This window comes from Amyelois transitella, chromosome 21 (assembly GCF_032362555.1).
Source record: "Amyelois transitella isolate CPQ chromosome 21, ilAmyTran1.1, whole genome shotgun sequence".
NCBI lineage: Eukaryota > Metazoa > Arthropoda > Insecta > Lepidoptera > Pyralidae > Amyelois > Amyelois transitella.
This window is the reverse complement of record NC_083524.1, coordinates 6,859,026-6,886,134: the sequence shown is the minus strand read 5'-3', so window position 1 is coordinate 6,886,134 and position 27,109 is coordinate 6,859,026. Positions and strand designations below refer to the sequence as shown.

General features: G+C 35.1%; 1 protein-coding gene across 1 annotated transcript; it reads left to right on the top strand.

The window, feature by feature from the left end:
• The first annotated feature begins 810 nt into the window (after positions 1–810).
• Positions 811–26,812, top strand: LOC132903127 (uncharacterized). Its single transcript, XM_060950498.1, has 8 exons — positions 811–1,224; positions 1,630–1,786; positions 2,006–2,088; positions 21,693–21,858; positions 22,536–22,625; positions 24,720–24,787; positions 25,780–25,938; positions 26,657–26,812. The coding sequence occupies exons 1-8, from the start codon at positions 811–813 to the stop codon at positions 26,810–26,812; spliced, it is 1,293 nt and encodes a 430-aa protein (XP_060806481.1).
• Positions 26,813–27,109: the final 297 nt, after the last annotated feature.

The following is a 27,109-nucleotide window of genomic DNA, read 5'->3' as shown; positions in this document are numbered from 1 at the left end:
ATGTATTTATCCCTACCGGGACAGACAGACAGTTTCTGTATGTGTATGAAAATGCTATGTCCACGTTTAGCTGTATGGTATAGTGATTCAAATATGATAAGGTTGCTAGCCCGTCATCTAACGAAGAATTCCGAGTTTATTTGTCTTTCCCTTGATTGCCTTTACAATCTGCACGGAAAGAGTTGCAGCTGGTATACACTATGATTTTTAACAGACCTTTTTAACTTTGCTAACAGACCAGCTTGGAATTTTTTTATGAAGTAGTATAACTCAGCCCTCCTTCTACCTTTTTACACCCATCTGACTTCCATTACCCTACTTATTAGGAAATCCAACCCCAAACTGGGTTCTAAGGGTGAACACTAGATGAAATGTCTACTCCTTTAGTCGCGACTTCTGCGAGAAAGTGATGGAGTTATCTTATTCCGGGAACCAAGCAGTACAAAGCTATATATGTATATATATATATATATTAAATATATTTATGTCTTGATCAAATCGGATATGTTTTGGCCAATACTTAGGTCAAGAGACGAGCTTGAAGAGAGTTATGAATGTGGAAGAAGCGAAAGAAGTATGTAGAGGTCGTGGCCAGTGGAGTGATGTTTACTCTGCCTACCCGTCCGGGAAAGAGGCGTGATTTTGTGTATCTATGTATGTATTTTAATTTCCATGCCTTGAACTTTTATTCAAAATAGTGAACTACAGTTCACTTCAGTTACAATTACTTCCGGATCATTCAACTTTGCGAACTATCAGCACGCTACGCAAACACTTTCGGGTATCCAGTTCATTCCCGACTTTGTAACTATGAAGAACTCATTCTCAAAACATAAATTTAAAAACATTAACTTTGTCAAACCGCTTTATAGAAAAGTGAGTAAGGTAAAACCTAAAACACAGTCTGTTGCACTCAATGTTGACAATAATAAACTACATGGCGATGGATTGTGGCTCAAAAGAAAAATATTTAGAGATAAAAGCGTTGATTTTGATCTAACTTCTATTAAACGTAGAAGTAGTCGCTTTAAATATTTGCCAGGTGAATGTCAAGACATAAATATTATATCAGATATAAAAATAAACGGTAATATGCATGACGATGAAGTGTTTAGTGTAACAAATAATAGGTTAGGTAATGTGGTGGAAAATAATATCGGAATGCAAGAAAACAAAATGGAGAAATCAGTGCAAGCTAACAATAAATTAGTGTTTTCTGAAAAGGTAAGTTAAACATTACTTCAAGTAACTCAAGTTGTATAATCAAGAATGCAAGAATCTTAATTTAGCGGTAATTTACTTTACTATGATTAATGTGGATATTGTTGATTTTGCAATACCTGTAAGATTCTTTATGAAAAGTAGATAATTTTAAAATCGACATCATTTCTTTGTGATTTTTAGTAGGTAGGGTATTAAAGCAAAACACTTGACAGACACAGATATACCCACTCTATTTTAAACTGAAATAAAACAAACTTTCTTCCAATGCTTATGGTGAAGAAAGCCTGCATTTGATATCAAGTTTCAACAACATCAGTTTTGCATTAAGAAACAAACCTTTTCACAAGAGCATACAAGTATCGTAGCTCATATAAACATCTAAAGTCGGATCTTCTTAATTTCTAGAATACCGCTTGCTGGTTGAAAGTGTTTCCAGCACCCCAATCGCCTGGAGATACGATATGCTCCATAATCTTCAGATGCCTGGTCTGCCAGTTGGGGTTAGCGTCATTTCTCGTTCTCTGGACTATGATATGGGTGTTCATCATAAATGCCTATGAAGGTAAGTACCTTCTTTTCCTTTATTTCCTTCCATTTTATCCGTAATTCCGCCTTCTTTAACTCGTTCATCATTAACTACTACATCTTTATATTTTCCATCTGCAGCTCTTGCATATATAGCTCATACCATTTTATCTTCTCTATCTAAAGCTTATTTTATTATTTAAATCTGAGGATTCATAATAATTCTATAAAGCAGTTTTCTTGTTATTTTTTTCAGAACCTCATGAACATAAAGTGTCAAGGGAGTTCGAAAGACAACAAAACCAACTGGTGATCGATTTAGCAACGGAATTACGTCAGGTAAGAAAGTTTTGATAAAAATTCCTTCGTAGATTCCTAATGCCCAGACCGGTATTCGAAACCCGGGGCCTCCAGTATCACAGACAAGACTATAACGGAAGCCGTCTGAAATTAGTTTCAGACAATAACAATCTTTTGTTCAACTTTCTTCATAACTTGATCCAAACACCATCATGGTCCAAAGCGAGGATGAAACCAATATTAGCGCCAGGCGACAAAAAAGGCGTTTGTGTGTATGCTTTAAACCCAAACATACATCTTTCACCCGGCTACTTTCTTCTTTATGCCCTTCTTCTTAAGTGCCGTGTGGTTCCCGGCACCAATACAAAAAAGAATAGGACCACTACATCTCTTTCCCATGGATGTAACGTAACGTAAAAGGCGACTAAGGAATAGGCTTACAAACTTGGGATTCTTTTTTAGGTGATGGGCTAGCAACCTATCACTATTTGAATCTCAATTCTATCATTAAGCCAAATAGCTGAATGTGGCCATTCAGTCTTTCTAAATTAATTATAGCAGGTGATATTAATATTAATATCTTACCAAAATTAGAAGAGAGAACACATGAGATACAAAATAGGCTATCCTATCTAAACATGCTTGCATCTCATGCTATATTACCGGGTCATACCCTACCTACCAGAGAAAACAGCTGTCTTGATCACTTTATGATGAGATTAAATAAGAAAAAACATTCTGCTTTCATTGCTATCCTAAACACCACTATCACAGATCATAAAACTACGTTACTGTCAATAAATAAACTAAAAACAAATAAATCCATACAAAAAACAGTAAAAAAAACTAATTTTGAAAATGCATTGTCCTATTTACGAAGCAAAAATCTTTCTGAACTTCTTTTCTGTGAAGACCCTAATATATTAACGAAAACTTTAATACAAACCCTTATAGAATCTCTAAAACAAAATACCATCACGACAAAAATTCCAAAAAATCAACGTACGGTCAAGCCGTGGATGACCAAGGGCATTCTTAAGTGCATACAAAACCGAAACAAACTACAAATAGAATCACGTAGGGATCCAGAAAATAATATTAAAAAAATAACTTATACGAGATACAGAAATTTTGTTAATAACGTTATTAAAAGAACAAAACGAGACTTTGAAAGAAATTTAATAAATAATGCAATAAAAAACAATAAAATGCTCTGGAATAATATTAAATCATTAACCTACACTAATAAGACTAAAGGAACTAAACAGGAATTGATTGATCTGAAACCAACGCCTCTTGAATCAGCAAACTATATTAATTACTATTTTGCCAAAATCGGCAATCAACTTGCTGAGGATATTCAATCTACAACAACCAAAAAAGATACCTGTGCATATCTTCACAGCCTTCCCAGTCAACCCCAATCATTTGTATTGTTAAAAACTGATTGTGAGGAAGTTGATTCTATTATCCGTAACCTGAAACTGGAGAGTGCGCCTGGGTGGGACAATATTTCAACTCGTTACATTAAATATATAAAGGATGACATTGTGCCTGTTATAGTCCATCTAGTTAATCTTTGTTTTGAAAAAGGTGTTTTCCCCTCAGTTCTCAAAGAATCCATTATCACTCCAATATACAAAGGTGGAAATGGAGACGATGTCAACAATTACAGGCCTATCTCAGTAATAACAGTCTTGGCAAAAATCATAGAAAAATTGTTAAATATACGACTCTTAAATTATCTTGATGCAAATAATCTATTAGCAGCCTCACAGTTTGGTTTCAGGAAGGGAATTTCCACTGAAGATGCTGTAACTTCCCTAACTGAAACTATAGTTGAAAATGTAAACAAGGGCATTAAATGTTTAACATGCTTTATAGACCTGAAAAAAGCATTCGACACCGTCTCTATTTCTATCCTGCTGACTAAATTAGAAAAAATTGGCGTGAGAGGACTACAACTAAATATCTTCAGAGATTATCTATCAGACCGGGTTCAAAAAGTAAAACTGGGTGAGTACATTAGCGAGGGAATAAACGTGTCTTATGGTGTTCCGCAAGGAAGCGTGCTGGGCCCAACCCTTTTTCTCATTTACATAAATGACCTGTGCAACATGACCTTGCAAAATGCGAACATTGTATCTTATGCTGATGACACTGCAATTGTGTTCACAGGTCCTAACTGGGAAACCGCCGGTAAAAATGCTGAATATGGCATGGCCCAGGTAGCTAAGTGGTTAAAAAACAATCTACTTACCTTGAACACATCGAAAACAAACTACATATGCTTCAGCATATACAACAATACCCAACCACCTGATGATTTTGATATAAAAATCCACACATGTAACGAAGCTCTAAATTGTATCTGCCCCTCCATTACCAAACTAAATTATACTAAATATCTTGGTGTAATGGTGGATCAAAATCTCTCATGGTATCCTCAAATTGAACAACTGTCGGGAAGGTTACGTAAATTTATGTGGATGTTCAAGACCCTTAGAAATATAGTTACACCAACACTTCTTAATAAAATTTATGTTTGTCTTGTACAATCTATAATTGTTTATTGTATTCCGGTCTGGGGTGGTGCCTACAAAACAAAATTTCTGGAGGTCGAAAGGTCCCAACGCACGCTTTTGAAGGTTATGTATTTTAAAGAAAGAACCTTTTCCACTACTTCTCTGTATGAAACCTGTGATTTACTAACAATTAGAAAATTATATTTACTTCAAATGACATTAAAAAAACATAAACATTTACCCTTCAACCCCCAAATTTTAAATAGAAGAAGACAAAACCCAGCTGTAGTTCCATTTTCTAAGACTAGTTTTGCGAGAATTCAGTATAATATTCGCTCTGCTGAAATGTACAACAAAATAAATAAAGAATTAAAATTGTATAATAAATCATCCCATGAATGCAAATCGATAATATCCTCTTGGCTCCAAAAGCTCACCTACGATGATGTGGAGAGTTTTATTTCTGGTTAAATACACAAATAAACGTACACACTACACACACACGCGCACACACAAACATACACACACACACACACACACACACACACACACACACACACACACACACACACACACACACACACACACACACACACACACACACACACACACACACCACACACTCACACACACCACACACACACACACACACACTAGCAGGCGCGCGCGCCCGCTCACTTATGTTGATATGTAATTTAATTTTGTTCTTTTTGCTTTTGTTCTGTTCAATTTGACCCTTACTATATCTGGTTCACCTTAGGTAAATTAAACATTAATTGATACGGAAGAACGGAGTCTACTGGTACAAGTATTCCATAACTTAAAAGTAGGCTTCAACACCTGTTTAAAAATTGTAAACACAATTTACCTAAATAAAATTTATTTTATTTTTTTTTTTTTTTTTTTTCAAGACTGTTGGCTCTGTCTAGCCCACAAGGGATATAGACGTGACCATATGTATGTATGTATGTATGGATGTATGTATGTACTTTCTTCTTTATCTCGGTCTAAATAAATATCTAAATGTATTCGCCCTACGGCTGTGGCGTAAATAAGTTGACTTTATTCATATCGATACACTGAAGAGATAAGATGAATACGTTACGTACCAATTTGCACATTCCTCGAAATGAAATTTGAATATTCCCGAAGGTACTGTGCTTATTTGCGAATCGATACTGTATTACGCAGATATCTTTATGGAATTTGTATATTTTATCAGGGGGTTTGCTCCCGTGGGATACAAATGTTCATTGCCAACTTCTTCAAAACTTTATAAGATGCCAAACGTTGAAATGCTAAACCAAGAATAATAAAAATATGATATTTGATTGATTGATTGGAAGATCAGTCACTACTTTTTTAACAAAATATAATAATATAGAAGAAATTGAATGACTGACAGACATATCAACTCATAGCCCAAAACGCTGGGTCTAGAGACTTGAAATTTGAATGTGTAGGTTCTTTGTGTGGTCTAGGGGTGCACTAAGAGAGGATTTCCCAACATTCCCGATGGAATCGGAATCATGATGATTTTTGGAATTACACAGGCGGAGCCGTGAACGTCCGGCGTGGAATTGAGAATCAGTCTTTTCATGATTGTCAGCTCTGTCCACCTTGTAAGGGATATACCGTACCATACCGTCCCAATATACTACCTTGGACTACATAAAACGTAACTATCTCCTGAAACTTTAGATAGGATCTGTGAAATTCTATAAATGTAGACAGGAATGCTGCAATCTCTCGACGCAATTCCACTTCTGAACTAAGTTGACCAATTACGTGAATGAAAGCGTTTAATTATACTCACAGGTGAGTATAATTATACACCTAAATAATGTGCTAAGGAATTAAGATTTTGTAAAATTATGAAATATAAGAATAATAAAAAAGATACATTGATTTCCATTCCCGCAGGAATTTTGGGAAATCCCCTGTTAGACAACATAACCAAATCAATCCAATCGTAACAATTCTTAGTGAGTGTCAACTAATTATTCTACCTTTCTGCCAAATTTCATCTACATTGGCTCAGTATTTTCCAGATTTCGTGATGAGTTAGTCAGTGTGTTTCGCTTTTATAAAGATATATAGATTTGAGATTAAGATACACTAAATATATTTAAAAAAAATTATTTTGCCAGTACGTCCCCAGTCCGATCAAGGTACATTAACAAGGCTTTGAATTCCCCGACCCATAACCAAATAAACTCATTTTTTTGTATTCTCCACGTTTTTCCAAGTCGGTAAGCTCAAGAATATTCATAATCACATTCTGTTTCAATAACATTGCGGCAGCCATTGTTTCCGATGCAATCCGCTTTCACAGAGAAAATTCAACCTTTTTCATTTAATTTAACATTTTCCGAGGATCCATACAAAGGAGGCCACGCCATCAGCGTTCAATCATTGTTTTAAATATCAATCTGTCACAGAAGGGTGTTCGCAAGCAAAATTCGGGATCGAATTCAATCAGCCATATTGATTCTCGATGTCGCACTCAAATCACGGCTTGTTCGAAGCCTCTGAAATAAATCCGTGATCATGTGACCTACAATTAGTTTACATACGTACATACAATCACGTATATATATATATGTATACAACAGTCTTGAAAAGACTAGAAGGCCACGTTAAGCTGTAGGTTCAAAAGTTATTTGATTATACATATAATAAACTTTGAAATAAATAGACATCCAGTTAGTTTCCGAGTTAAGGGGTAAAGACAAACAAACACTATCTCTAGTCACAGTCATGTTTCCCCCACTCCTTCAAGTTTATATGTTTACTCTGCGAAATGTTACCCAAATTTGGCCAAACTCCCAAAAGCTCTATCAGCCTATATATAATACTATGTTATCTGTGAACTAGCGTTGCCGAAATATCGATAGGTCTATCGATAGTATCGATAACTCAGTTAGTTTCAATACCATCGATTCTATCGATATTGAAGCTTCAATAGTATCGATATGATCGACAGTTTTAGCTTATCGATATTTCCTTCAATAGTATTGCTTTCACTATCGAATGGCCAAAACTATCGATAGTTATTGCAATAGTCAACAAACAGCACTAGTCCTATGGATACAATCGCTTTTACTCAACTATCGATAGCATATATCGATAGTGGACTACAACACTACTGTGGACTGAATATGCGCATATTCATAAACACTAAGCTCACAGAACATTTATTTTTATTGACTGTATTCTGTACTATAAAAATGTGAAATGCACTAACAGCGGGAAATATTTTTATTTTACTGTCGCATTTATGTAAGGTGAAGCGTCCGTGGTCTAGTGGTGTAAGACTCAAAAAGCGTGCTCGACTCAAGGTACTGGTTCGAATCCTACTGCCTGAACCTGTGTTCCATGCGCATCACGCGTCTTAATCAGACATCAGTACTTATACATACATATGATCACGTCTATATCCCTTCCGGGGTAGACAGAGCCAACAGTCCTGAAAAGACTAAAAGGCTACGTTCAGCTATATAGCTGATCGAATTGAGATTCCAAAAGTGACAGGCTGCTAGCCATCGCCAAAAAGAAGAATTAGCCATCCACCAAGTTTATTAGCCATCCCTTAGTCGCCTTTTACGACATCCATGCGAACGAGATGGAGTGGTTCTCATCTTTTTTTATAGGTGCCGGGAACCACACGGCACATTAATAATAATTTATTATTAGCTAGACACTACATATTATATTCGATTCGTCATCTTTAGATTTAGATGTATTTATATAAATCAATATCTGATAAACCAGTAGCTGTACTTCGTACTACGAATACCTTGCAGGATACTAAATAGACATTCATGGCATGCCATCGAACAGAACTGGCCACTCTCGGTGCCTATTCTGTACAATTCTATGTACTATGTCGCATTCAATGTACTTGCTTTATAGGATTTGTGGAGTGAAAACGTATAGAAACCCGTTCGCATACATGTATGTATGTCGTCTTTATCTCTAACGGGAAAGACAGAGATAATCAAAACTCGAGATCACAAGATTAGAAGGTCAGGTTTTTTTAATAAGGGAATATTGATAAAAGCTTGATTAATTCTGTCCGCTTGTTGTCAAGGTCCACTTTCTGACATCTGTCTTGCAATACACATACATATAATCACGTTTGATCATTAACGGAGTAGATAGAGCCAAAAGTCTCGGGAGACAGAAAGGCTACGTTCAACTGTATGGCTAGATTCAGAATATCCCTCTAAAATATCAAAATATTTGGTTTGCCGACCATATTGAGATTCAAAAAGTTACAGGTCGCTAGTCTGCCGCCGATTCTAAAAGCAGAATCTACCTAAGGTTCCATTCATTTTAATTAAGTTTTATAATCTTTACGGGAATAGACCATAGGACCCATTTTACTGTCATGCGCACGCCGTCAGCCCCCGTATCGTGGCACGCGCGAGGCCTTTTTTCTCGGGCGATAAAAACGGCCTCGCGCGTGTCATGCTACAGGGCAGGAGCGTGAAAGCATCCGCACGCGAGCGATAAAACTCATGACAGCAAAAGCGCCTTATAGTCCCTTTTGACCAAATCTATAGAAAAGAGATCGAGTGGTCCTATTCTAAATTTGTAGACAGGCTAATTAATTCCGACGTACCTACAAATCAGGACTCGCAAACATCCAAAATATGCCTTTACGCCAGTACGGCTTGGAATTCAATTAATTGAATCAGTCGGAACGCCGGATCCGATTTAGTTTAGCCGTATTTGTGGAATGGCGGATTGCTGTTTGGAAATTATTAGCGTTTACTCACGGCTTTACTCTCTGTGCTGTGTGGTTCATAGCACTTTAATGGATTGGGACCACTTCGTCTCTTTTCTACGGATATAGTAAAAGGCGACTAAGGAAGCTCAAAAGATTAAGGAAGGAGACAATTATACACTGCATTTTTTATCATTACCCATACATTTGGGTTAGATTCCTCTGCAGAGGTTGCAGAGGTCCGATAGGACCTTAAGGTTAGTGTTAAAACCGCTGTTAGTACCACCAAAATACTGTCAAATAGATTTGCCATCCCAGATACTGTCCCTAATGAAATATATAGAACAGCCATTGTGTTCTTAAATCTTTATATATTTATTAACTTCATTTTAAAACATGTAATGTATGTATTTTTCATTATGCATGTGCACTTTATCGCACCACCAACTTAAAGTTTTTTCTGTTTGGTCAGCTGGTTGACTGGTAGGGAATGTCAAACGGCATTAAGTCCGCCTTTTGTGTATTTTTGTTTTGTGCAATAAAGTTTTAAATAAATAAACAGCAATTATAATTAAGGCTTTTTCTACTTTTCCAATGCAAACGACAATAGATACACATACATAAACAGATACATAAACTCTTTATTGCACCATAAAATAAGGAAAACAGCACAAAAGAGATAGATATGGTACAAATAGTACAATAATAAGAAATATATATTTTTAAAGATATTTTCAATTAAGTATTTAAAAAATATATTTACTGAGTTTCTATCAGGTTATACAAATCAAGTAATAAAATTTGTTTAAAACTAGCTTTTTTCTTTGCATTTTTTAAGATCACTTCATTATCATAAAAATCGTCTGTTTAAGTATTCGTTTAGAAGAAAGGCTGTTGTAAAAATACGCGATGGAATATGATATGATGCAGAAGACGTCGTAAATCACAATACTCTGGGGAGAGCTCGCAATGCCCCCCTCACCCCTCACCCTTGCCGTCTAATGTATCGAATCGGGCGACAATCCAGTGGTGTGTAAGATATACTGAGCTGCCTTAGCTACCTGTACTATACTGATGAAAAATCTCGTTTAATTTCCTCTGCCAAAATAGCTGAACGTGGCCTATCAGTCTTTTCAAGACTATTGACTCTGTCTACCCCACAAGGGATATAGACGTGACCATATGTATGTATGTAATTTCCTCTCTTAGTACTGGAGTGGCGTCAATTTGTGAACTGTACGGGGCATTTAAGAAAATCACTCTCCGGGATGGGTAGGCAGAGACTACATCTTGCCAATTGCCACGATCCCTGCAGACTTCTTTCACATCATAACTCTCTTCATGCAAGCAAGGGTTTAGAAGTTTCACGTTGTCCATCAATCGCTCAATAATATGTACAAGATATTCATATGGTTTATACAGTAAAGCTTAACTTGAACGCAAAGAATTGGATTTAAAAATATTATTTAATATTCAGTTACCCAGCTTAGTTTTTCCTATGAGCATTTGCAGCACCCGAATTTAGCGTCATTTTCATATTTTATCACTATATCATTTCAGTGGATGTCAGACTTTAGATTCGCACACTTCGAAGAAAATGCATAAAATTTGTATTACTTTCGTAAATGTACCTATTATATAAGTAGCATCGTTGAGTTAGTATCCCATAAGTAATGCAAGGAAACACGTTGGGTCAGACAATTTGTGATATCTCTTCTTGTGATTATAGCAATATTTAGAAATATGTATAAATGTGATCTAATAAGTACGGGAGTTGCTCAGTGCAAAAAACTGACTTTCCGAATTCAGCATCATCTTAAAAAAGGTGAGGATGCGACTGGATGTGATTCTGCGGTTAAATACCCAATAGATAGAAATTAATGTACTCAATAATACTGTTAAAAAAAAGGTTTGTGATAAACTTAATCGCTCGCATTGTTCCATCCATTCCAATAGGAATAGACAAAATAAGAAGATTTTCGTTATGCGTTGATAAGTCAGTCAGTCAGTTTCCTGTTCTGTCTAGGTATAGAACACAGGAATCCGAGTCACCGCGGAAAATTTCCGAACTTTGTGTAACACAGATGTCCGCATGATAACAAAACACTATGTTGTATATGTGATGAGATTTCTCGACCCTTTTTCATATATTACACCAACCCAAAACACGGTTCTTAAATTATATTCAGATTTTTATCATACAAGTCATACCCACGCTAGCTTTCATCCGAAAACTTGGATGCGTAAAATAACTGCTATGGATTTTAAATCAAAAACTAAAAGAACACAAACTATAACTGCTTAAAAAAAATTACCAACTAAAATTAAATTTATAAATTGTAATAACTTGCGGGAGTATGCCCAGAAGGCTGGCAGTATTGCCATTTTGAATGACAATGCTACTTGTAAGTTTTTACAAATAATATTCGCGAGAAATATACCACTTTCGACTGAAATTCGGATAAAAAAATTGTCTTTCAAAGACATTTTTAACCGTTTATTTCCTCGTTCCAAAATTAAATAACTCTAACATTGGTACCCGCAAAGGTAACAAATGCGTTCCATTTCTCTCATTGAATGAAAACTCTCCGGGCGTCGCAAAGTTTTTCAGTTTAATAAAACGCGGCTTTCGCACACAAGCCTTCATTTTCAGTCTGTTGTTTTAAATTCCGTTTTACGCGAGCGAAATTGAGTTTCGTCAAGTATGAATGGGCATCCGTCATATGTGAAATGAGGACTTGTGTTGGTGGTACGGTTTCTGCTATTTTCGTTTTAATATATATATATAAATTCATGTACATCAAGGAATAAATAAATAGAATAGAACTTAACCTTAAGAGAAATTTAGTACAATGGTACTTCTTAGTAATTTTAACATACATAAAACCCGTTTTTTTTTGCTAAAGGGTAGACAGAGACTACATTTGTCCACTTGCCACGATCCATGTATTGGTGAGTGTTTATTTACTTAGTTATTAAATTTGACGATCAGTTTGGTTAGTTTGTAGTGTTTTTTTTTCTTTGAACCAATACCCGGTTAGGTGATGATATACTTTACAAAAAAAAGACTGGTAAAAAACATGGTGTGTTGAAATGAAATATTGTTAAAGATAAAAATATGAAATAGTTATGTGATGAAATAATATTGTATCATAAAGCCATACAGTTGAACTTGGCCTTTCAATTCAAGACTATTGGCTCTGTTTACATCATAACTCATTATTCGTATGTATTATAAAAAGTACCAACTCTTTAAGTATTTAATGAAATCTTGTTTAAAGTCCATCCATCTCATGCAGCATTTGTAGCGAAAAATTATCGCTGTCTCGTTTCACGTCATAATAAATAGCGAAATAGCGATAGATTTTCGCGCGATAAAAATGGCGTGGCGCGTGCTTTGCTGCGGGAACCATACATTTTTAGTGTAGGAAATGAAAATGTTTAGTAGCGAGCCAAAATACCAGACCAACAATTTCTCACTGAAAAATTCAATGAATTCCAGTATGATATTGTTCCAATAAATTTTAGAAGAACCTGCACGTGCCTCGTTTACGGTGGAATCTGGGCATAGATAACATTTTATATTTACTTGGTACATATGTATGTTTACAAATAAATAGTCTTATGTTTTTAGTGCCGTGTGGTTCCCGGCACCAATACAAAAAAGAATAGGACCACTCCATCTCTTTCCCATGGATGTCGTAATAGGCGACTAAGGAATAGGCTTACAAACTTGGGATTCTTTTTTAGGCGATGGGCTAGTAACCTGTCACTATTTGAATCTCAATTCTATCATTAAGCCAGATAGCTAAACGTGGTCATTTAGTCTTTTTAATACTGTTGGCTCTGTCTACCCCGCAAGGGATATAGACGTGACCATATGTATGTACATATGTGTGTTTTTAGTTTTATGGTAAACTGAGTAAGATTTAATTTACATGATTTGTGAACAAAGAAATACCTACCGGGGTACGTTTATAGCGTGTTAGAGACATGATATATGTATAACATAACATATAATCACGTCTATATCCCTTGCGGGGTAGACAGACCCAACAGTCATCAAAGACTGATAGGCCACATTGAGCTGTTTGGCTTGATGATAGAATTGAGATCCATATTGTTCCCATTAATGTCGTAAAAGGCGACTAAGGGATAATCTTATCTGCTTGGGTCTCCTCTTGTCGGCGATGGGCTAGCAACCTGTCACCATTTAAATCAAAATTCCATCCTGAAACCATACAACTGAACGTGACATTTGGTTCTTTTCAAGACTGTTGGCTCTGTCTTCCCCGTAATGAATATAGAAGTGACTATATGTATGTACTCGTATGTATGAAAGGAGCTGAAATTTGGCAAGAATTCCCGAAATATTCACAAGAAGGCTAGTAGAGCCGTGGAAAGATGAAATTTGGCAAAAAATCTTAAAAGAGTATTTAAAGAGGATTTATATAAATTCCCAAGAAAACTGGAACGTTATTTCGGGCCAAAAGGTAGCCGTCTAATAAAGTGTCCCGCAAAAATGCGAGCAAAATTATTCGCGGGTTCAACATTCTCAACCTGAAATCAGGAGAGATATTCCCCCGGGAATTCCATGAATTTGTGAGTGTCCACAGATATGGAGCACCCTTTGTCATGTAAATACTCCGCCCTTAACTCCGAAGGACGATGTGCCTGATTTTTTAGCAAACATTCTTATTTTATATTCAAAGGAATCTTGATTTCACACAATGTAACTAGGTATTTTAGTGCCGTGTGGTTCCCGGCACCAATAAAATAAGAATAGGAGCACTCCATCTCTTTCCAATGGATGTCGTAAAAGGCGTAAAATGAATTTCAATTCTATCAGTAAGCCAAACAGCTGATCGTGGCCTATCAGTATTTTTTCAAGACTGTTGGCTTTGTCTACCCCGATATTATTCTTGGCCATGTGCTAGCAATCTGTCACAATTCAAATAATGGATAAAAGAATAGTTAACTGAAAAATAAGTAAATGAAATACATATGTAGTTATAAAAAGATTTGAATCTCAATGCTGAGCTTTTCTGTACTTTCGTAATTATTCTAGACTCTGTCTACCATGTTGGGGATAAAGGCGTAATATTTATTTCATTAACTTGTTTTTCAGTTGACTATTTTTTATTCAAAGTTTTACTCACTTGGGAAATTTCAATTAATTAAAACCAACTCGCTAAGGTAAAATCTGAAAATTTATGAAAAAATATATCTAGGATGAACAAGTTAAAAGTTAACACATACAAACGATTAATCTGAATGTATGTTAGACACAGTCATAGTCTATCCAAAAGTGAAAGCATTAAATTATCTTTTTTAATCAATAAGATAAGGATAGGTGATATGTCTGGGGAACTGCGGCTTAGACGATGTTGTGTTGGAGGGTATATATATGTTACAGTTAAAACTAGTTTTTAGATAGAACGCGTTTTCCCTAGTTAGAACTAGTTTTTACTAAATGCCTTTGTTAAAACTAGAATTAACTAATGCTCAAAATTAAATATCAGTTAAAACTAGTTCTTACTAGACAACACGCGTTTTTCCGAAGAGAGCCAGTTAAAACTGTTCCGACCAAGGTCAAAAAGGTGTCTCTGCAAGAAAAATGATTGCCTTTGTAACACAAATTGCCACGATAGTTTGTCTTGTAATTACAAGTAGATCCTCATCCTTTGTATAAATTTAAGATTGTTTAATTTTTATATTGTATGACAGAGTTGAGAGGAATGAGTGTCTTAAACCATTGAGTAGTTTAAGATTGAGAAAGGTTTATCCTGACACAAGCACTCGAATCCTCATATAAGGATTTCAGTGCTCGTATTAAGAGACTGCTCACCCCATGCATTAAAAATGCTGACCACAATTCATTCCTCTCAATTATACTTGTCTTACACTAAAGGAACATTTTAGGGAACATCGACATGAAGTAGTTGCCAAGTATAATACTAATTAAAATTAAATAATATATGTCATCATAATCAAACAAGTTTTGTGTGTTCTGTACCACAAACATAAAATTTTAAAAACGGAAATTTTTATGGAACTTTGGTTAGCATACAATATAAAAATTAAATAATCTTAAATTTATAAAAAGGATGAGGATCTACTTGTTATTACAAGACGAACGATCGTGGCACTTTGAGTTACAAAGGCAACCATTTTTCTTGCAGAGACACCTTTTTGACCTTGGTCGGAACAGTTTTAACTGGCTCTCTTCGGAAAAACGCGTGTTGTCTAGTAAGAACTAGTTTTAACTGATATTTAATTTTGAGCATTAGTTAATTCTAGTTTTAACAAAGGCATTTAGTTATAACTAGTTCTACTAGGGAAAACGCGTTCTATCTAAAAACTAGTTTTAACTGTAACATATATAACTCCAATCCGTGAAATCTTTGCTTGCGCGATTTAGGTTTTTTTTTCGCTGTTTTTGTTTGATAGCGTCGCGTAATTTTATTTTTTCTTGTGACTTGTGGCGTATAGATTTCGCCACAAACCATCATAATTTAACGGTCGGCTTAAAGGAGAGGGCTTTTAAGATTACCACAAAAATACTTTAGAAACCTCTATTAACATTCATGAACAGTAAGAAACTGGGTTGTCTCCGCAAAGAGCAATAAAAGTTTAAATTATTTGAGAAAATTATATTCTTCCTCCCTTTAACATGATTATGTTTCCAAAATAAAGGGCAGAAACACTGAACCTTAACAACCCACAAAAGTCAACTGCTAGATAAGGCCAGAAATGGAAGGATTTTACCCAAAGTCATCTCTGGACTTTGTTGTCATATTAGCGTAGGAGGCGTTGCCCGACTCCTGCTTAATCCCTTAATCGCTTCTTACGATAGCCACAGTAAGACACGGGGTGAAGCTTTTCTACTCTGCCGTCACCACACTACCAAAAACATTTGTAAACCAACAAAATATTGATAATATGAATGTAACGTTTAACCTTTGTAAGGTAGTAATCAAATTAAAAATAATGAAATTGATAGTCACGAATCCACCGTCAGTGGCCATATTTATTAACCAATCTGCCACTTTCGCTCTCTTTATAAATGAAGATCATATGACCAAAAGTCAGAATAAATCGTATCTAGCAATCTTGTGTAACAGCTGGCAGTATTGCAATCGAGAATTGCAATTTAAGAATTTAATAACGTGCGGTTCGAAACTATACTTTGTTTGTCCCGTTTATGAAAAGGAAATTAAAAAAAATACACAGTTGCTTTCAAAGTAAATTTTAACGGACGAAAGCAGACTCATTCTATTACTGTTATTAATTTTCTCAATTAACTTTGAGAGATACATTTTTGAATTATTAATTGTGTAGTGTGTTAATTTATAATTGTTGTGTTAATCGATGATAAAAAAGTCAACTAAGGAATATCGCCTTTTCCATATTATTTTATAGAATTAATAGAAGTTGGTGTATTGGTTAACACGCTAATGGGCTAAAGTTCGATTCCCATATTTCGTTTTAGATCCACGTCGTGTTTGTTATGTCAAGATTCTCATCACAATCTTAGACCATTGTGAGGGCCGTTAAGTAATTTTTTTATTGTTTCTAGTCACTAAACTTACTTTATTAAAAATATCAAGGTATATAACCCTTTGCTGCCTACTTCTCCGGGAAAGAGGCGTGGTTTTTTGTAAACATAACGTATTTGTTAATACCTACAATACGAGTATCCCATAAAGACGCGATACTTCGACTCAAAAGCAACTTTTTTAAAGTCTTTATTTAATTAAGGGGCTTTTGCCTTTAACACATATCAGTCCCGTTCTAACAAATCTTACAAGGCCACATTAAGCTGAATGGCTTACTGAGACGACGGAACTAAATCTTTGAGAACTCATGTAAAAAAAAGAGATACTTAATTTAAGTATCGAAAAAATCTTAGCTCATGCCCTACCCGCATAAGAACTATCATGAATATCCAAGGCACATAAATCCTTATAAACCCGTCGGAAGACTAATGGCCGCCTTAATTAGGGCTCCGAAGAGTCCAATCCAGCTAAGTAAGGCTTCTGCCCCATTAGCACCAGTATTGCCTCATTATATGGACGGCGCTGCTGATTTTCTATAACACTGTGTTCGATACACTGGCGGGCGGGTGAAACTATACATTAGTTTTTTTGTACCAACGCCTACATAATGACAATACTTAGGCCGTGTGATTACCGGCACCAATAGAAAAAATAATATGACCACTCCATCTCTTTCCCATGGATGTCGTAAAAGGTGACTAAGGGATAGGCTTATAAACTTGGAATTCTTCTTGTAGGCGATGGGCTAGTACTTGTCACTATTTGAATCTCAATTCTATCTTGAAGCCAAATAGCTGAACGTAGCCTTTCAATCTTTTCAAGACTGTTGGCTCTGTCTACCCCGCAAGGGATATAGACGTGATTATATGTATGTATGTATGTACTTAGGCAATAATGTGCGACTACAGATACAGACTACAGATTCTGTCTGTGCGACTTTTCAAAATTTGCGAAATTTGCTTGGATACATTTCTATATTTTTTTTTACTTTTACATTGCTAAAACACACAATAAAATATATTATCTCTTCGTATTCCCAATTGCATTTACCGCAAATAAACGTTTATCACTTTTGTATCCGGCTTATTATACTTACTATGTCTTATTATTTGCCGTCTTTATGTAAATAACTGTATACTTATAATTCACATACTATGTCTTATTTGTTGCAGTATTTCTGTACATAACTGTGAAATAAAACAAAAAATTCAAAAGAAGTAAGGCATATGTTTTGTAAACGTTAATGAATAGATCATTGGGACTTACTTTTCAATAAGGTTCCTTACCATAACACTTCTAGATCATAGACTTAACAAAAAGTTTCAATTAAGATTTAAACGCTGTATCCGAAATATTGGTCAGCAGTGTACTTACTCAGTCTCCGCCGCTTCATTACCCACTCGTTGTCACCTCCAGCGCTGGTCTTCAAGTCCACTTCACGGAGGAATCCTCAATTTGATTATCCCACTATAGATCTGTGGAGTGGCTATCAACTATAAACCTGACCACGTACCTCTTAATAGCACCTACTAGGCACTTTAAAAAACGATTTGCAAGAATTAATTTTTGAGAAACTCAGTACCTATTGATGACGGATATTTTCGAAAATAGATTAGTAGGTAGGTATTATTATTATTTACTTTTACCTAAGTTGTCCTTATAACGCTCTTTATAACCTGAGATAATGGATTTAAAAACCGATTAATAAGTAATTAATTTAAACAAATTGAAAACAATCTCCTAAAGCCACTAAATGCTGTTTTTATGTCCCTCAATTTCTCCCTGTATTTTTTTATTCGCTCATAATATCTACATTCTTTTATCATATTTTAAGTATAATATTAGCGATATTAGCGACATGTGCCGTGTGGTTCCCGGCACCAATACAAAAAAGAATAGGACCACTCCATCTCTTTCCTATGGATGTCGTAAAAGGCAACTAAGGGATACTGCCGCGCAATTTAAGAACGCAGTAAAGAACACGAGAACAGTTTCGAGAAAAACGCGGTCAAAGTTTTAAACTTATTTTAGGCTACCTAAAACATGTTATGCAAATTTTTTTAAAAATAACTATACTGACTTAAAGAGCATAACTCGAAGATTATCTTGATAGTGGCGTTTGGTGTTTAAATTATTATATAGTGCATAAAATTTAATTAAAACTGTTTATGTTATGGCTTAATTAATTTTTTCATAAGACAATATTTTCATGAATGCAGTAAAATTGATCCTTACGGCATTTATGCTAAAATTCCTTTATTTACAGCACATAGGTTACGTGAATTAATGTTATTTTACATTTTGCAACACAATATATGCGCCGTAACTTTATAATATACTGCATTTATGATAGATTTCGACGGCCTCTGTGGCACCGGTGGTCCCGGGTTCGAATCCCGGCCAGGGCATGATGAGAAAAGAACTTTTTCTGATTGGCTTGGGTCTTGGATGTTTATCTATATAAGTGTTTACTCGTATTATAAAATATAGTGTCGTTGAGTTAGTATCTTAGTAGTATCTTAGTTACTTCGAGGCTTACTCAATCTGTGTAATTTGTCCTATATATATATATATATATATAGATAACATGAAAGGAAATGACTTATCACAGATTAAATAGCGCAGTAATATTGCATTTACACTGCATTTATCTTAAGTCAGTAACGCTTACATTTTGAACTATAACAAAATAAAAAATAAAATGAACTTTACAAATTACTTTTGAAATCCTTTTATTTTATAAATCACAGATTTTAAAACGTACAATCAGTTCAAAATCTTATAAAATAAATTAAAGATCTCCTTGGTCATCAAAAAGATATCTCCGTTTGCGTAACATAATAAAATTATAACTAATAATTAAGTATAAAATGGCACCCATTTTGAGATTCGTAAGGTAACAATCAGTTCAAAAACTTATAAAATAAATTAAAAACCTTCCTGGAACATGTCCATTTGCTTAATCAATAAAATTAATAATTCGATAAGTACGAAATAATAACTTCTGAGGTTCAAAAGTTTGAATAATAATGTAAATGTTTCATTATAAGTTTTATTTAACAATTACTAATCATATTGAAAAAAATAAATCTATATTTAATTTAATCTTATAATTTAATCTATTAAATCTCATATAAGTAATTTTTTTTTATGTACTTGAGAAGTGAATTTAACATTTTGAGCATTTTGTTTTCGATGCATTATTTCAAATTCAATTCAAATTCAAAATTTTTATTCATTACTATAGGATACTATATATCGCTTAATAATTGTCAAAACGTATGGTTTAACAACATTGGTTGACGTCAAATAAATTACTTAAAAACTAAGTTTACTGCCGCTTCCAAGGCGTCAGTGCAGAAGAAGCGGTAACAAACTGCACTGCAGCATTTTCTTCAACAACGTCAACTTCACAATATTAATTAAACTTAGAATAGAATGTGGACGAGAGAATACATTGTTCAGATTTATATATTTATGAGATTTAATATTGAAAAAAAGAAAATATATATATATATATATATATTATGGATTGCCAATTTTAAAAAGATTTATGTACAGAGTGTACTGAATTTTCATTTAAGTTCAAATCAAACTACAATTAATTACGAGGTTCCTGTGCCAAGCTCAAGCCAGATGTTTTTATCATTAAGGTAATCATCAGTCCTATAATAAGCCTTCTCACAAAGTACTTTCTTTACATACTCTTTGAATTTTCGGTTGGGCATATCAAGAACAGACTCCGGCAACCTATTATAAAATCGTATACAGTTCCCAATAAATTATTTACTGACTTTGCTAAGCCTATGAAACGGCATGACTAATTTATGTTTATTACGTAAATTTCTATCACTTGTGGCACTAACTTTTTGAAAAAAAAAAGGTATTTTTCCTAACATACATTATAAGATCAAAAATGTACTGGGACGCTACTGTCTGTAGGTTTTTTCTTAAAGAGTTGTCTTAACGAGTCTCTTGGTCCTAAACTGTAACTTGCGCGAACGGCCCTTTTCACTTAATAGTAGACGTATATTGCTGAAGCATTAATGCAGTAAGTGATCTTAAGACATTAAACTAAATATCGTTCTAGTGATAAACAAATACATGAACGTACAATAAATGCCGTAATTGTCAGTTGCCGCGTTCATGACTTGTTAAACCTAAAAACAATTCCGACGAGCTTTTCGATAAACGCAGTATAATTGTAGTTGCTGCATGAATATTATGTGAGAGTCATTTGCTTTTACCATGGCAACATATAAAAAATGACGTTATTGGTAAATACTGCACTATTGTTGTGTTGCTAATACCATTATGAAATGTTTCTACATAATACTAAATAAGTAAGTGTTTTTACTGCAGTTATATTATGAAAGTGAAATTAAAATCTGCTCATTACTGCATTTATGTTATAACGTATTTCCGTTTCTAAACGAGATAGAAGAAAACGGGTCTTTGATTCTTGTAGATCGCAATGTCAGCATCTCCTACATATACGACAACCATAAACGCAGTAAGTGGTACTTACTGCGTTCTTAAATTGCGCGGCAGGATAGGCTTATAAAATTGCGATCCTTTTGATAGGCGATGGGCTAGCAACCTGTCACTATTTGGATCTCAATTCCATCATTAAGCCGAGCAGCTGAACGTGGCCATTCAGTCTTTTCAGGACTATTGGCTCTGTCTACCCTGTAAGGGATAAAGACGTGACTATATGTATGCATGTAAAATTAGCGACGTTTTGTCCCATTACGCACTCCCTGGAGGCTGTAATCCGCCAGTACCTCCAATCAGTTAGAATGTAAATAACTTATTATTATCTTTCAGATAACACCCCTGTCTCCTCGTTGGAAAGAAGCTATCGAGAGGCGGATAGAAGACGAGCGAAAGCTGACGATGAAGGCCGTGGGTCGAGGCGCCATCCTCCACCCTGGACATTACTGGAAACCTTCTGGAACATTGCTGTTTACTGTTTACGTTATGACTGCGTTGGGTACTGGAGTATAGAAATAGTTTAATAAATAATCCTGTCTATTATGAGGTTAGATTGCGAAAGGGATTTCGAAATTACCAGAGGGTAACGAATTCAAATCATCTTTCCTCAAATAAGACGCTGTACTTACATAATTATCAACTCAAACTGCGTCTAAATAGGAAATTTGCCGTGTAGTACTGAAGCACTTATTCAAGGGTGCACAAAGAGAGAATTTCTCGAAATTCTTGCGAGGGTAGAAATTAAATGTTTTATATTGTTACGAAGGCCGTGTCGCAATCTTACGTTTATCGATTCATTAACCACATATCTCGATTACCTCAATCGCTATCCACTTCTACCTAATTTATAACACAATATCTAAAGAACATTAAAATATAAAAAAAATATTTAATCTTATTTGTTCCAGGCCGTGTGGTTCCCGGCACCAATACAAAACAGAATAGGACCACTCCATCTCTTTCCCATGGATGCCGTAAAAGGCGACTTAGGGATGGCTTACAAACTTGGGATTCTTTTTTAGGCGATGTGCTAGCAACCTGTCACTATTTGAATCTCAATTCTATCATTAAGCCAAATAGCTTAACGTGGCCATTCAGTCTTTTCAAGACTGTTCGCTCTGTCTACCCCGCAGGGGATATAGACGTGACCATATGTATGTATGCTATTTGTTCCAGGCTTCGGTGCTCCGGTGCCACAGACGCTGTGGGGGCGTACTGCAGCCCTCGTTTATGCAGTACTAGCAGTGCCCACGCATATATATTTAAGTTAATACTTACTTTCAACATACTTTCATCTAAAATTACAGTGTAGAATGTACTTTTGTTTGCTGGGCCGGATTTAGGATCGTTAGACGTGGTGCAAAGATCTGAAGTGAAAATTTGGAGCAAAATAGAAAGTGATCATTTAATGATTTGTAGAAGGACTGTGATGCCTCGAATTTAGGTATTAATTTACATCCTTCTAACAAAACTAAGACTGAAATAGATATCAATGAATTAATGTCTTATACAAAAACGCGAGAACGTGCGATATGAACAACAGCTTGATGTGGTTTTTCGGGTCGGTTCTGAGGAGCGGCGTCGTGCGCGCGCAGACATCATTCTTCATTTTCGAAATTCAAACGACACGCCACAGGTTAAATTAAAATTTTCACTTCTTTTAAATGCTTTATCAAATTGAAAACTCCGCTCATAATATTCACAACAATAATATATGCACGTTACCACGAATATGTCGTCAAATTTTTGTCAAAAGTAAATATGTCATACTTATATCGCAGAGCTCATGGGGACAAAAAGAAAAACTATCTAGTAACAGTAGGGCACATAATAATCTTAATTATATTAATTTCTTCAAGTTATATAATACACTTATTTTACAAACTCTACGGAAAGGAGCCTATTTCCTTTGAAGGCCCCATGGCTTTAGCTCCAACTGTTTTCCCTAAATCGGGCCCTGTACTGTATTGTGAACGTGGGTGGGCAATATTAAACTTGGAACAGATCAAAGAACTACAGATGTACTTAAAAAATCTCATCAAATGTGATACAAATTATGAAACGGAAAATATTTTGTTTTTTTTTTTGTGTTTTCACTATTTTTTTCTTGCATTTTTTAATAACTTTACTTACATAGTTGTGTGATAATTTAAAAATATTTTCAGTGGTAAATTTAAGTACGTGCATCGTTATCAAAATGGGTCGATGCATAAAACGAAGAAGGAAGACAAAAATGGTTCATATTCATGATGAAACTGTTATTGGGGGAAAATCTGGTAAGAATTATACCCATTCGGATACGAAATATTGTCGTTCAAAAGCGTTGGCGGCTGGCAACCTGTCACTTTTTTATTTTCAGTTCCATTATAAGGCCATACAGCGGAACGTGGGCTTTCGGTCTATTCAAGCTCTGTCTACCCCGCAAGGGATATAGACGTGATAATATGTATGTATGTATACTTTTTGCCTTGTCAACGTTAGTAAAAAGCTCCGTGTATCAATTAAAATTGGATAAGTTTCAAAATCTTAATCAACATTAACTTAATTAGCAACCTGTCACTATTTGAATCTCAATTCTGTCATTAAGCCAAATAGCTGAGCGTGACCCATCAGTTTTTTCAAGATTGTTGGCTCTGTCTACCCCACAAGGAATATAGACGTGACCATATGTACCTATGTATGTTAATTACCTAAGCAATAATCATTTTACACCCACTCTGAACCGCTAAGTGATTGGATGCAAATATTTACCGTTATCTCATGAACATGCAATTAATTCAGATGTTTGTATATTTACATACCACTCACCGTATTGGTCTTTACACAAGCTATTATTTGTAACAAAATTCGATAAAAAAATCTCAGTTTTATTTATCTCGTTTAATTTTATTCAGTTTTATTTATTTTCGTGCACATTGTAAAATTCAATCAAGGGTAAAACATATAAACTTGGAATTTCTCATTTTATTTCGGCTTGTCTTAGCGAACTGTTTATATTTGAATCTCAATTCTATCATTTAGCCACAACTTTTTTTTGATACTGTTGCCTATGTCTACCCAGTAAGGAACAAAAATTTTTTTTTTAATTTATCCTTTATACCACACCACGTAGTCAAAGGCGGACTCCACATCTCTTTAAACTAACTTAAACTTAAAATACGACCATGTTAATTATTTTTAGCTTATTAATGTTTTTGAAGACCGATTTTTTTTTAAAGAAATGCTTTACCGTTTTGTCTTTTATTTATCCGATGTGAACACGAGATAATTCTAAATTAATAAATAGTTACATATTCTTTGTCAGGAGAAAAGAAAACAAGTATTTTTTAGTTAACTTAAACCTAATTGAAATAATTTCAGGGAGCCCGACATGCAGTAGAAATTCAGACGTTATGAAGGCAAGGAAATCATTTAGAGAAAAAATGCTTGTGAGTAGGATCCTTTTGATTATGAACTAATTTAGTGCATTAAAATAGTGCCGTGTGGTTCCCGGCACCAATACAAAAAAGAATAGGACCACTCCATCTCTTTTCCATGGATGTCGTAAATTGCGACTAAGGGATACAAACTTGGGATTATTTTTTGGCGATGGGCTAGCAACCTGTCACTAGTTGAATCTCAATTCTATCGTTAAGCCAAATAGCAGAACGTGGCCATTCAGTCTTTTCAAGACTGTTGGCTCTGTCTACCCCGCAAGGGATATAGACGTGACCATATGTATGTAACTAATTTAGGTAACTTTAGGGCCACTAGTAAATGAAGGTAACCAGGAAGGAGACCCTTCTAAAATATATCTAATTGCTTTTAATGAGAAATAAACTGTAGCAGGGATAGTTGAAAACATCGTGTACCTCAGGCATTGAGGTTAGGTTGCTTAGGTCAGACGGAAGCCGCTTCGTATTAGAATCTGACTTACCCAATCGAGGATCATGGTCACAAGGGTTTGAAGAATGGTAAGCGAGGAAGACAAACTTAATTGTTTACTTTTGTCATTACCATCCAGATTCTAAAATATAGTTAATATTTTTGATGCACTCACTACTTTTTAAGAGAACCAGAATGTAGAATATATATCGAATCAAAACTGTTATTGGATTTTAAGAAAAAGGGAAATAAAATCTTTTTCTTAAAATTGTTGAAGCTCTTAAAGAACCTTATAAAAAAAGAATAGAATAGATTTATTTTCAAAATTTGATACAATATATCACTTATTGACGTCACATCAGTTAAATGTAATTATACTTACTTACCATCGCTTCCAAAGCGCATGTGTAGAAGAAGCGACGGAACAAACTACACTGCAGCATTTTCGCCGAACGTCAATTTACAAATATAGATTACTTATCTTATCTCGGGGCTTCTCTCTAGAGATGTGAAAACTAAATGCATTTTGCATATTAAAAATACACTATATTTTCAGAATTTTCTAAGCTTCCTTTGTGTGGGCCGTTGCGTTCCGTTTGCAGCAGTTCTGTACTACACCCTCGGATCAGTCGCCTTTGGGGTCCTCCGGGGTAAAATGGGACTGGATGTGGCGATGTTCCCCCTGGAATTCACCACCAGCGGGGGACTTGAGCACGTAAGCTTCCGATAAAGTCGGGCTTCAACAATCTTAAGCATTATTAGCTTTTTATTTTATTATCTTAATCTTAGTGTGGCTATGACCAGCCCAGCATGACTCACACGACTCCATTTTTTTCCCCCGCGAAAAAATATTGCTGTCCCGTTTCAAGTCATAATGAGAAGCGAAACAGCGATAGTTAGTTGCGCGTTCCATGCCATCGGCTACGGGGGCAGTTGCTTAATATATATTTTTTTCATAAATCGCCAAAAAGCCTTTATAAATATAGCTACCACGAACTTAAGAGTAACGATGTAATATCTAATAATACCTACTTTATACCTACACTTGCTTTGGTCGTTTCCGACTGAGACTGTTCATAAGTTTCATTGACACAAGTGCGTCATCTCGTGGATTTTCGACAAAAAAATTGATTATAATTTATTATAATTCTTAATCCTGCCGTGTGATTCCCGACACTTATATAAAAAAAATAGGACCACTTCATCTCTTTCCCATGGATGTAGTTAAAGGCAACTAAGGGATAGGCTTATAAACTTGAAATTCTTCTTTTAGGCGATGGACTAGCAACCTGTCACTATTACAATCTCAATTGACTTAATTTAAGCCTAACAGCTGAACGTGGCATGCTGGCTCTGTCTACCCCGCAGGTTATATAGTCATATGTATGTTTGCTTAACTTCCTACTAATCACATTGTTTCACCTTTTTTCTAGGTAGAAGAACACGTTCGATTCCTATACGGTTTTTACGTGGAAGGCGCCATGATTCTTTTGTCTTGCATACTGGCAGCCATTAGACTCCACAGCACCGCCGCCGCCTCGTCAGTGGCTGATCATTATAAACTGTTTGTTTATGAAACCATAGACTAGTATAGATTCAATAGATCCGTGTGATTTCTATAATTTTTTTTAATTACGAGACCAAAGATACGAGTTTTAGAATTATTCTAATAGTGAGGTTCCCATAACATTAGAGATGTACCTACCTTCCTCTTAAAATGCCTATTTTTACAAATAAATGATTTGATTGATTGATTAGTATAGTTTATTAATACCATTAATAAACATAAATTAAGGACGTCCTGGTAAAGGGTCAGGTCAAAAGTACCCGAAACCTCCGAGCTTGCATGAGGAGAGTTATGAATGTGGATGAAGCGAAGGAAATAT

Excerpts from the sequence above, each read along its gene's own strand:
- LOC132903127 (XM_060950498.1), top strand. The coding sequence starts at position 811 with ATGAAGAACTCATTCTCAAAACATAAATTTAAAAACATTAACTTTGTC. Across the intron at positions 1,225-1,629 it reads AATTAGTGTTTTCTGAAAAG|AATACCGCTTGCTGGTTGAA; the intron begins GTAAGTTAAACA and ends CTTAATTTCTAG. Across the intron at positions 21,859-22,535 it reads TTACGTTATGACTGCGTTGG|GCTTCGGTGCTCCGGTGCCA; the intron begins GTACTGGAGTAT and ends TATTTGTTCCAG.